This window comes from Tamandua tetradactyla, chromosome 14 (genome assembly GCF_023851605.1).
Source record: "Tamandua tetradactyla isolate mTamTet1 chromosome 14, mTamTet1.pri, whole genome shotgun sequence".
NCBI lineage: Eukaryota > Metazoa > Chordata > Mammalia > Pilosa > Myrmecophagidae > Tamandua > Tamandua tetradactyla.
The window spans coordinates 53,408,456-53,421,044 of NC_135340.1; the positions used below are offsets into that span (position 1 = coordinate 53,408,456).

A 12,589-nucleotide genomic window follows, 5' to 3' on the forward strand; every position below is an offset into this window, starting at 1 on the left:
TAAATACATAAATTATTTGGATTCCAAGAAGTATTTCTGTTTTATTTTCCTTAATTTTAAGTTGTTTCTTCTAATTTTAAGCTTTTTCTTTTAATAAACTTATTTTGAAATAATTCTAAACTTACAGAAAAGTTGAGAAGATAATACAGAGAGTTCCTGTGTGTTCTTTATCCAATTTTTCCTAACGTTAACATCTTATATCTCCATTGTACAATTGTCAAAAGTAAAAAATTAATATTGGTAAAATACTATTAATATTAACTAGATTTTATTCGGATCTCACTAGTTTTTCCACTGATGCTTTCGTTCCTGGAACCAATCCAGGCTACCACGTTGTATTTAGTAAGCTGACTTTTCTTTGGACATTATTCTCCGTAAATTTTTAAAATATAAATTGAAAAAAAAAAACAACTTAATTTGTTCCAAACTAAATTCAAATCCCATTTTATGTGAGAAGCATTCTGACTAGCTTTAAAATTCATGTGATGTCAATTCATTTTGTATAGATATCTCAGTTTAGGAAACAAAGTATTTATATACGAAGTTTTCTAACAGAAAGACTGGTTTTCTTTTTCTTTTCTTTTTTATTGTATAGTATAACATATATACCAAGCAAAGAAATAAAAAAGCAATAATTTTTAAAACACTTTTCAACAGGTAGTTACAAGTAGATCCCAGAGTTTGTCATGGGCTACCATACGATCCTCAAATTTTTCCTTCTAGCTGCTCCAGAATATGGGAGACAAGAAGGCTTAAATATTTTTTTATCATCACAATTGACTTTTTTGCGAAAAATAACATATATACAAAAAAGCAATAAATTTCAAAGCACAACACCATAATTAGTTGTAGAACATATTTCAGAGTTTGACTTGGGTTACAATTCCACAATTTTAGGTTTTTACTTCTAGCTGTTCTAAGATGCTGAAGACTAAAAGAGATATCGATTTCATGATTCAGCATTCATATTCATTTGTTAAATCCTGTCTTCTCTGAATAACTTCACCATCACCTTTGAGGGGTGTTTGGGCTATGGCAATTCTAACTTTTTCACATTGAAAGGGTCTGTCACTGATATGGGGTAGGGAGATGGAACTATGTGATGTTCTGGAGAGGCTGCACCCTCTAGGTTTCAGGACTTATCTAGTCCAGGACCCATGGGAGGTTGTAGGTTTCTCGAAAGTTACTCTAGTGCATGGAACCCTCTGAAATGTTATATATTACCCTAGGTGTTCTTTAGGATTGGCTGGAATGGTCCTGGTTTGGGGTTGGCAGGTTATGACAGGTAGCAAGGTCTACCTGAAGCTGCATAAGAGCAATCTCCAGAGTAGCCTCTCGACTCTATTTGAGCTCTCTCTGGCACTGATACTTTATTAGTTATACTTCTTTTGGTTAGGATGGAATTGTTGATCCCACAGTGCCAGAGCCAGATTCATCCCGGTGAGTCATCACCCACATTGCCAGGGAGACTTTCATCCCTGGGTAAGACTGGGTTTTTAAAATTTGTTTTTTGTGCTATTTATGAGATAGATAAAACAGATTTGAATGCTAGAAAATCATATAACCAATTTCTCAGTCACAGCTAGTTAGTGACAGATCCTGTTTAGAACCCAAGTTTTCTGACTGCCAGTTCTTTTCTTTTTTTTTTTTTTTCATGGGCAGGCACCGGGAATCGAACCCAGGTCCTTGGGCATGGCAGGCAAGCACTCTTACCTGCTGAGCCACCGTGGCCCACCCCTGCCAGTTCTTTTGAGCTATGTATACTTTTTAATATACTGCCTCATACAGAAGTTGCTACTCTGATTCCCTGTCCCTTCAACTTTACTTTAAGTAAGTTTTAATACTTAGTATGGAATTTATTATTTTCTTTTACTTTTATGAATAGGTCATGCTGTATAAATAACTAACACTATAAACCAAAACTGTAAGGTGTGACTACAAAAATAATGAATAGGACATATGTGAAGATCTAATTATACTTCATCGTTTTAGTGGCCTCTTTTTTTCTTCTTTCTCATTCCCTCTGTATCCCTGTTCCTCTATTCCAGTGGTTTATAGTCCTATCTATACATTTAGAATGATCTGGGAAGTTGTTTTTAAACAGCTTTATTGAGATAGAATTTACAATTCATCCATTTAAAGTGTACAAATCCGTGGTTTTGAGTATATTCTTGGGATCACATAATCATCACAATTCATTCGAGACTACTTTTATCACCCCAAAGAGAGCCCTGTACACATTAACAATCATACCCCATTCTCTATCACTACCATCCCCAGCACTAGATAACTGCTAACTACTTTCTGTCTACAGGTTTGCCTATTCTGGACATTTAATATAAATATATGGTCTTTTGTAACTTTTTTTCACTTAACATAATGTTTCCAAGGTTTATCCATGTTGTAGCATATATCAGTATTTCATTCCTTTCTCAAAAGCTTCTTTCCTCCCTAATTTATGTCTGGGAAGCACTGAAATAGAGCAGCCTCTTAACCACCCTTTCCACCTACCCTACCTTTTGTCGATATCCTTTAAAATGACCCCCTCCCCTCACCCCGGGCATTCTGGAATGCTTTCCATGGTCTGTGCACAAGCCCTGCTTGTCCTGGAGGGGAATTTGAACACCATTACATTAGATCAGGAGACGAGAGTACTGAAAGGTTAAGTTGCTTACCCAGAGTCATTTGCCTAATTGGCATAGATTATCAAGAAAACCCAGTTTTAGGGCATGCCACGGTGGCTCAGCAGGCAGGAATGCTTGCCTGCGATGCCAGAGGACCCGGGTTCAGTTTCCGGTGCATGCCCATGTTAAAAAAAAAAAAAAAAAGAAAACCCAGTTTTTGGGCCTAGTCTGATGAGGATAATAATTATGATAATAAAAATAATAATACAATATTTACTATTCATTAAGCACTTGGGATTTAATATGTGCTGGGCAATATAAGGTTTATTTATATATCATCTTCCTCAATCCTCAAAACAGCCCTGTGAGTGTGGTTTTTTGGTTTTGTTTATTTTATTTTTGTTGCTGTTGAATTTTTTTCTTTTTGCAAGTACACGGGCCAGGGAACAAATCTGGGTCTCCCACGTGATAGGTGAGAATTCTACCACTGAACTACCCTCGCACCACCCCATAATCTGTTGTGTTCTTTTTCCCTTGCTTTAAAAATTTTTTTTTTAAAATTTATAACATATATACAAAGAAAAGAAAAAGAAGCAGTGATTTTCAAAGTACACTTCAATAAGTAGATACAGAACAGATTTCAGAGTTTGTTTTGAGTTACCATTCTGCTATCTCAGATTTTTCCTTCTAGCTGCTCCAAAACACTGGGAGCTAGAAGAAATTGATTTTTTCCTTTTTTTGTGAAAAGTAGCATATATACCAAAAAGCAGTAAATTTCAAACCACACTGCAACAGTTAGTTGTAGAACAGATTTCAGAGTTTGGTGTAGGTTACAATTCCATTTTAGGTTTTTACTTCTAGCTACTCTGAGATACTTGAGACTAAAAGAAATATCAATATATGATTCAGCAATCATACTTGTTTATTAAAACCTACTGTCTCTGTGTAACTCCACCACCACTTTTGATCTTTCTTACACTCTTTAGAGTTATCTGGGCTATGCCCATTTTAACTTTTTCATGTTGGAAAAGCTGTCAGTAATAAGGGTTCAGGATGTGGAACTAGCTGATATTCTGGAAAGATTGGCCCCTCTAGATTTCAGGACTTATTAGGTTCAGGGACCCATCTGAAGGTTGTAGGTTTCTGGAAAGTTACCCTAGTGCATGGTACCTTTGTAGAATCTTATATATTGCCCTAGGTGTTCTTTTGAATTGACTGAAATGGTTTTAGTTGGGGTTTGGCAAGTTATGATAGGTAGCAAGATTGCTGAAGTTTGTATAAGAGTGACCTCCAGAGTAGCCTCTTGACTCTATTTGAACTCTGTCAGCCACTGACGCCTTATTTTTTTACATGTCTTTTCCCCCTTTTCATAAGGATGGCTTTGTTGATCCCACAGTGCCAGGGCCACACTCATCCCTGGGAGTCATCTCCCATGCCTCCAGGGAGACTTTCACCCCTGAATATCATGTCCCATGTTGGGGGACACAGTGATTTCACTTGCAGAGTTGGGCTTAGAGAGAATGGAGCCACCATCTGAGCAACAAAAGAGGTCCTCTGGAGGTGACTCTTAGGCACACCAATAAGTAGGCTAACCTTTTCCACTACGTTCATAAGCTTCACAAAAGCAAGCCTCAAGATCAAGCCTATTGATTTGGGTGTCCCTGATCATTATCTGGGGTTTCCCTGGTGGTAAAATTTAATAGTTCCATATTTTTTCTCCCATCCCTCAAGGAACTTTGCCAAAACTTTTTATTATCTGCTTAATATATTCTGGGATATATCCATGCATTGCATTAAACTATACAGCATTAAAGGCCCTCATCTTTATTCTGGGCTCCCTGTGTTTCGATTGTTTAAATGAGCTATCTAGACAGGTTGAGTTAGATTATGTCCTACAGAAAATTAAAGTTCTGGACAAAATGAACCTTTCTTTGGTGTCAAAGAGTAGGTAGGGTTCTAAAATATAGACAATGTCTTCCTTACTCCTGTGTCCTGAATTACCTTAATCCTGACCTGATTGCCTTCATTCTTATCTCTGAATACCAGATTATACATACATAAAACAACCTCTAAAAATCCAGAAATAATAATTGCTACTCCAGACAAAATGTAACTGCTATGAGAGCTTATAAATCTAGGCCCCCGTTTTCTTTCTGAATGAGAGCATACAATAATTGCTCTTTTGTTTCTGGCTTATTTTGCCTCATGGGTTCATTCACAATGTTGCATTCCTCACAGCTTTGTTCCTTTTTGTAGCAGCACAATATTTGATCATATGTATGCACCATGGTTTACCTATCTACTGCTCAGTCAGTGCAGTGCATCCTTCAGCCACCTCCATTCATTAGGCATGATGTATAATGTCCTAAGTCAACAGTCCATCAACACTCTCAATTTTAGATAATTTCATTGTTCCCAAGAGAAAGATAATCATTAAACACACCCTCACAAAATAGAAAATCTAAACCTCCCCTTAACTCTTGTCCCTCCCCAGATTTACCCCTGGTGTTGCTATGGTACTGCTGATGTTCTGTTAAACATAGCCCGTAGCATGCAATGGCAGTTTTCACTCTATACTCTGAGCTTATACACTTTTGTACAGGATTTATACCTTTGGAGTAGTTCATGCAAGAACTTATTTATATTTGTAGTCTTATTTGGTGGGTCACGTGGGTCTTTACAGCCCCTTTCTATCATGTTCCCCTTTGATATGGAAATATTACTTATAGACCCACTAGTGAACCTCCTTCTCTTCTATCTTCCCTTACAATTAAGTTCAACCTTATTAGCAAACTGTTCACCCATCTTAAGCTTTTGTATATCTTAGGACCTACTACAGTATGGGCTGGGGGCAGGTGTGGCCCGGGTATGAAGGTGAGCACCCACTTTCAGGTGCCTGTGATTGCCTGCAGGGGGCAGGGAGGGGGGGTGGGTATTGTGGGGCTGGACATCAGAGTGCAGATACTGGGAGGGGCAGGGCGAGACTATGCGCTTGCACCGGAGTGGTAGGTCAGGCTGGGGCAGATGTGTGTGAGCAGGGCTGTCAGTTGTCTGTGGAGGAGAGTCAGGCAGGGTGGGTGGCAAGTGAGGGTAGCACATTCAAGGAATGTGGCTTGGCTTACTTCCTAGTCTCTGTTTCCCTGTCCTCACATTCCTAAGGGCTCTGGACTTCCATTTGGAAAGAATTGCATTAGGCTGTTTGCGCGAGCTCGACAGTCTCCGGTTCTCTCTGTCTTAATTCTTCAGCTTTTGCAACCAGGGCTTCCCTATGTGGTATAGAAGACCCTTTCAGGTCACTTACACCCCAGAATCGCCGTCCCAGGCATCCTTTCATCCCTTGTCTAACTGTTCCTTGAAGCAAGGGTGAACATGACCTATCCTTTTCCGCCATCTTTCCAGAACTCATGTTTTGTTTTATTTTAAATTTATTTTTACAGTTACATCCCCTGTATTCCTTTATATCGCCAAATAACATTCCATTGTATGAATATACTACATTTTATTATCCATTCACCAGTTAATGGACATTTGAGTTGTTTCCGCTTTCGGTTATTATGAATAATGCCACTATGAATGTTTGTGTATATGTTTTTTTTTTTTTTTTGCAGCCTTCTATTTTTATTTCTTTTGGGCATATGTTTAGGAGAATTGCTGGGTTATATGTAACTTTACATTTAACATTTTGAGGAAATGTCAAACTGTTTTCTAAAGAAGCTGCACCATTTTACATCTATACCATATGTGTGATTTCCAATTTCTCCACATCCTTGTTAACACTTGTTTTTGTCTTTTTTCTCATAGCTAATGAGTAGGTGTGAAGCAGTATTTCATTGTGGTTTTCGTTTACATTTCCCAAATAACTAATACATTCTTTTATGATCTTGTTGGTCATTTGTATATCTTTGGAGATGTCTATCCTAACCCTTTGTCTACTTTTCAGTTGGATTATTTTATATATTCTAGATGCAAGTCCCTTAACAGATATATAAATTGCAAACATATCACCAATAACTTGTCTTTTCACTTTCTTGATGGTGTCCTTTGAAGCACAGAATTTCCTAGTTTTGTTGAAATCTAATTTATGTATTTTTATCTTTTGTCTCTTGTGCATTTGGTGTTGTATCTAAGAAGGCTTTGCCTAACCCAAGGTCATGAAGATTTATTCCTATGTTTTCTTTGAAGAGTTTTATTATTTTAGCTATTACATTTAGATTTTTGATCCAGTTCAAGTTGCTTTTATATATGTTGTGAGATAGGGTCTGTTCTAGTTTGTAAAAGCTGCTGGAATGCAATATATTAGAAACAGAATGGTTTTTAAAAGGGAGAATTTATTAAATTGCAAGTTTACAGTTCTAAGGCTGTGAAAATGTCCAAATTAAGGCAAGACTATAAAACTATCCAAATTAAGGCAAGACTATAAAACTATACAAATTAAGTCATCCAGGGAAAGGTACCTTTGCTCAAGAAGGCCAGTGATGTTTGGGGTTTCTCTCTCAGCTGGAAAGTCACATCTGCTTGTTTTCAAGTCTTCTTCCACAGCTTTCCCAGGGGGGCAGGGGGTGTTTCTTTATGCATCTCCAAAGATCTCTGGCTGTGTAGGCTCTGTTGATTCTGTTGGCTCTTGGCTTTTTCCAAAATGGTTCCTTCTTAAAGGGCTCCAGTAAGCAACCCCACCTTGAATGGGTGAAGACACATCTTCATGGAAACCATCTAATCAAAAGTTGCCAACCACAGTTGGGTGGGTCACATCTCTATGGAAACGTTCAAAAAGCTCCCACCCAGCAATATACAATGAGGATTAAAGAACATGGCTTTTCTGGGTAAATAATAGCTTCAAACGGGCACAGGGTCCAATTTTGATTCTTTTGCATGTTAGATGTACAGGATTCCCAGCACTGTCTGTTGAAAAGTCTATACTTTCCTCATTGAATTGATTGGCAGTTGTGTTGAAAATCAACTGACTATTAACTGTGTTGCTTTAGAAATGGACTTTAAACTCTGTACCATTGATCTATATGTCTGCCCTTATTCCAGTACCACACAGTCTTGATTACTGTAGCTTTGTAACAACTTTTGAAATTAGAATGTGAGTCCTCTAATTTTGTTCTTCTTTTTCAAGATTGTTTGTACTATTCTAGGCTCCTTGCATTTCCATATGACTTTTAGGATCAGTTTGTCAATTTCTGTTAATAAAAAAAAAAAGGCCAGCTGGTATTTCAAATAAGGATTGTATTGAGTCTGTAGAGCAATTTAAGGAATATTGTCATCTTAACAGTATTAAGAACTTCTGATCCATGAACATGGGATGCCTTTCCATTAATTTAGATCTTCAGTTTCTCTCAATAGTGTTTTGTGGTTTGTAGAGTATAAGTTTTGCACTTCTGTTACATTTATTCATAAGTATTTTATTCTTTTTGGTGCTATTTTAAATGGAATTGTTTTCTAATTTCATTAGCAGATTGTTCATTATAAGTGTATAGAAATACAGTCGACTTTTGTATATTGATCTTGTACCTGTGTCTTTGGTCAACTCATTAATTAGTTCTAATAGATTTTTAGCAGATCCTTAGGATTTTCTAAATATAAGATCATGTCATTTGCAAATAGGCATAGTTTTACTTTTTCCTTTCTAATATGAATGGCTTTATTTCTTTTTCTTGCCTAATTGCTCTGGCTAGAACTTTCAGTATAATGTTGAAAGCACACATCCTTGTCTTAATCTTGATCATAGAGAGAAAGCATTTAGTCTTTCACCATTGAGTATGATTATCAGCTGTGGGGTTTTTGTAGATGCCCTTTACAAGTTGAGGAAGCTCGGAAAACTTTTTAGATATATAGATGCTTGGATCCTATCATTAAAGGTTCTGATTCAGTGGATCTGGGGTGAGGATCAAGTACCTATAGTGGTAAAAAAGGCATATAAGGTTCTGATCCATAGCCATTGTTGAGAACATCTGCTGTTCCTGATTGAGGTATCTTATGCTTCATTTTTTTCAGACCTGTACTACTGCTCTAATTTTCCCCCTCACCTGAGAGCCTTGAACTTCATATCATCAGCTCCTTAATGCTGTATTCCTAACTAATTCTTTTGGGTGTTAGCAAAATGCCATACACTGTTTTGTGGAATATTAAGATTAAGATGCAATATTAACACTTTTTTCATTTATTAAGAGTATAAGCTACTTGAGGATCCTAACTTATCTGGCTTATTTCCTTCCTCATCATAGCAGAGGTAGTATTCAACACAATTGTAGATGACCCTTACAAGTCATTTTTAGCTTCTTTTCACATAATTTGTTTTGTTTTTGAAATTAATCACTTTATAGTCTTGCTACCTATATTGTCCCTGTGCTTTGTCAAAACATGTAAGAAATAACTCTTTTTGACCCATATGGTGAACAATACTTATTTTACTTCTTTTAGGACACCGTGTAAGATTGAACCTAGTATAAACCACATTCTAAGCACCAGAAAGCCTGGAAAGGAAGGAGATCCCCTGCAAAGGGTTCAGAGCCATCACCAAGACTCTCAGGAGAAGAAAGAAAAGATGATGTATTGTAAGGAGAAGATTTATGCGGGAGTAGGAGAGTTCTCCTTTGAAGAAATACGGGCTGAAGTTTTCCGGAAGAAATTAAAAGAGCAAAGGGAAGGTGTGTATATTGATCTATTTCAGGTTTGTGAAAATAACTTCATTGTAGGAAGAGAGAGCTTATATATATATATATATATATGTTTTATTGAAAGATCTTCATACACATACAGTCCATACATGGTGTCAATTAGTGGCTCACAATATCATCACATAGTTATGTATTCATCACCATGATCATTTTTAGAACATGTGCATTACGCCAGAAAAAGAAATAAAAAGAAACAAGAAAAAATCCGTACATCCCATATCCCTCTCATTGACCACCAGTATTTCAATCTACCCAATTTATTTTGCCCCTTAGCTCCCTATTATTTATTTTTCATCCATATTTTTTGTACTCCTCTGTTCATACCCTGCATAAAAGGAGCATCAGACACAAGGTTTCCACAGCCACACAGTCATGTTGTAAAAGCTATATTGTTATACAGTCATCTTCAAGGATCAAGCCTACTGGAACACAGCTTAACAATTTCAGGTACTTCCCTCCAGCCACTCCAATACACCATAAATTAAAAAGGGATATGTATATAATTCATAAAAATAACCTCCAGGATAACCTCTTGACCTCTTTAACATATCTCAGCCATTGAACTTTATTTTGTTTCATTTCTCTCTTTCCCCTTTTGGTCAAGAAGGCTTTCTCAGTCCCATGATACCAGGTCTTGGCTCATCCCAGGAGTTATGTCCCATGTTGCCAGGGAGATTTATATCCCTGTGAGTCATGTCCCACGTAGAGGGGAGGGCAGTGAGTTCACCTGTCAAGTTGGCTTAGCGAGAGAGGCCACATCTGAACAACAAAAGAGGGTCTCTAGAAGTGACTCTTAGGCATAATTATAAGTAGGCTTAGTCTGTCCTTTTCAGGAATAAGTTTCATAGGGATGAGCCCCAAGATCAAGGGCTCAGCTTATTGATTTGGTTGTCCCCACTCCTTGCAAGAATATCAGGTATTCTCCACATGGAGAAGTTGAACATTTCCTCCTTTCTCCCTAATCCCCCAAGGGGACTTTGCAAATACATTTTAATTTACTGCCCAGATTACTTTGGGGTATATCAGGGTATCACACTAACCTGAACAAACCAACTCGATCTCTCTTAGTCCTAAGCAGATCAGCTTCATTCTTATCTCTAGTCGAAGTCTGATCTGTTTTTCAACTTTTTAAACAGTTCCTGTATGGGGTAGTGCAGACTTTCATAGCTTCAGAATTCTAACTCTGAGTCTCAGGTGTCACATAGATACCTCAGGTTTCTGAGAATGACTGGGTTATATACAAACAGTAAGCTGATATATTAAGACTCAGAAAAATCGCTCCATTGTTTGTACGTTTGTGATGCTTCTGTGGTTATATTATTTTATCTACATTTTAACTGTAACTCCTGTTCTAGTTTTCTAACTGCTGGAATGCAATATACCAGAAATGGAAGCTTTTAAAAGGGGGAATTTATTAAGTTGTAAGTTTACGGTTCTAAGGCCATGAAAATGTCCCAGTTAAAACAAGTCTATAAAAATGTCCAAATTAAGGCCCCAACAAGGTTACCTTCACTCAAGAAAGGCCAGTGAAGTTCAGGGTTTCTCTCAACTGGAAAGGCACATGGTGAACATGGCGACATCTGCTAGCTTTGTTTCCAGGCTTCTTATTTAATGAAGCTACCCCGGGGGCATTTTCCTTCATCTCCAAAGTTTTCTGGCTGCATGGGCTCTGTAGTTCTAGTGGCTCTCTTGTGGCTCTCTAAAATGTTTCCTCTTTTAAAGGATTCCAGTAAACTAATGACGGCCCACCTGGAATGGTAACGTCACATCTCCCTCTAATCAAAGGTTAATGCCCACAATTGGGCTTGTCACATCTTGGAAATAATCTAATCAAGTTCCCAGCCAACAGTGCTGAATAGGGATTAAAAGAAAGGGCTTCCACCACAAGATGGATCAGGATTAAAACATGGCTTTTCTAGGGCACATAATCCTTTCAAACTGGTATCCTCCCATTCCTGCTTTCCTTGAAAACCCCTGGGGGAAAGAAGTCTGTGCTCAGAAATAGAGGAGGACTGACAACTTCTCTAATTTAAAAATTTAAAAAGAGAACCAAGTAGTAGGGTGCACAGGTGGTTCAGTGGTAGAATGCTCACCTTCAATGTAGGAGACCTGGGAGGACCATGCACCCAAAAACAAAAAACAAACAGAAAAACCAAATTGTAAAGGAGAAGAAGCTGTGAACTGTAGGAACAATTCTTATTTTGCAGTGCAATTAGCAGGCAGTGGTGATCCCTGACATGCACATATGTACATGCCATGTCTCCCCCATTAGATAATTTCCCTAATACTGCCTGAAATGTTTCGCTTAGCCTTTGAGACTCTGCCTGAAGTTTCTCCAGGGGATTATTTAAGTTAACATACTCAGTCACATCTCATATTCAGTCCCTTAGGTGATAGTTATTTGTATTGTTTATTAAAGACATCATCTTCTTTCTAAATTAAGGTAATCTTTACTCTAAATTGAGAAACTTGGAATTTTGGGAGAATGATTGTGGAGCCTGGAATACTTGGGTCAAAAGGTAAGAAGATGAGGAAAAGTACAGAGTATAGAAAAGGAGGTGTGGGAGGGGCAAAAATAAATTTTATCCATTTAGACGTTTTGACTAGGAATTATACCAAGAAAGAAGTAGGAAATATTTCTTTTGACTTGAGTATCCAGAATAACCTACTATTGTAGCTCAACTCTTTTAAAAGATGAGACATGTGTTAGGCTAGCCGAGGAACATAACCATTAATTATAATTTATTTCTGTGGAAAAATCATTTCTGAGTTCCATGTGACAAATTAGAAGCAAACTTTTATAAAACACACAGTTAGTAAGTTTGGGATTGTATCTCCATTTGTTACATCAACTAGTAATGGTAAATGAATACTTACCAAAATTGCCAAAAGTGCTCTGGGCTCAAATAATATATTGAAATATGGAGCCTATGTGTCTAGGTAGGAAAGAAGAGATGGTTGGAAAGGGAGAAGCAAGTTGAATAAAACTTTTAAAAACTTGAAATCACCCCCCAAAAAAGATATAGGCTGCAGGTATGGTCAAATATGGGCTTGAAAAGGAACTCAGTACCTATGTAAAAACTACGGTTTCCTTGAGGGAAAAATGTAGCCTACACCAAAGAGATACAGAAGGAAGATGAAGGTACGTTTAATTCTCAGCTAGCCGTAGAAGGGCATCTATTGGAGTTATTTTGGATTTGAGTAGGTGAAAAAGGTATTGCCTTCTGAGGATTTTTTTTCTTTTTTTTAAACTTTTTTATTATTTAATATAACATATGTACAAAG

The 12,589-nt window shown here is 37.3% G+C and overlaps 1 protein-coding gene across 1 annotated transcript in view; it reads left to right on the top strand.

The window, feature by feature from the left end:
* BUB1B (BUB1 mitotic checkpoint serine/threonine kinase B) overlaps positions 1-12,589 on the top strand; it is a 100,854-nt gene that overhangs the window by 55,308 nt on the left and 32,957 nt on the right. The window contains exon 9 of the mRNA XM_077127435.1: positions 9,048-9,274. Within this exon, the coding sequence (XP_076983550.1) occupies positions 9,048-9,274 (227 nt within the window). The remainder of the gene's footprint in view (positions 1-9,047; positions 9,275-12,589) is intronic.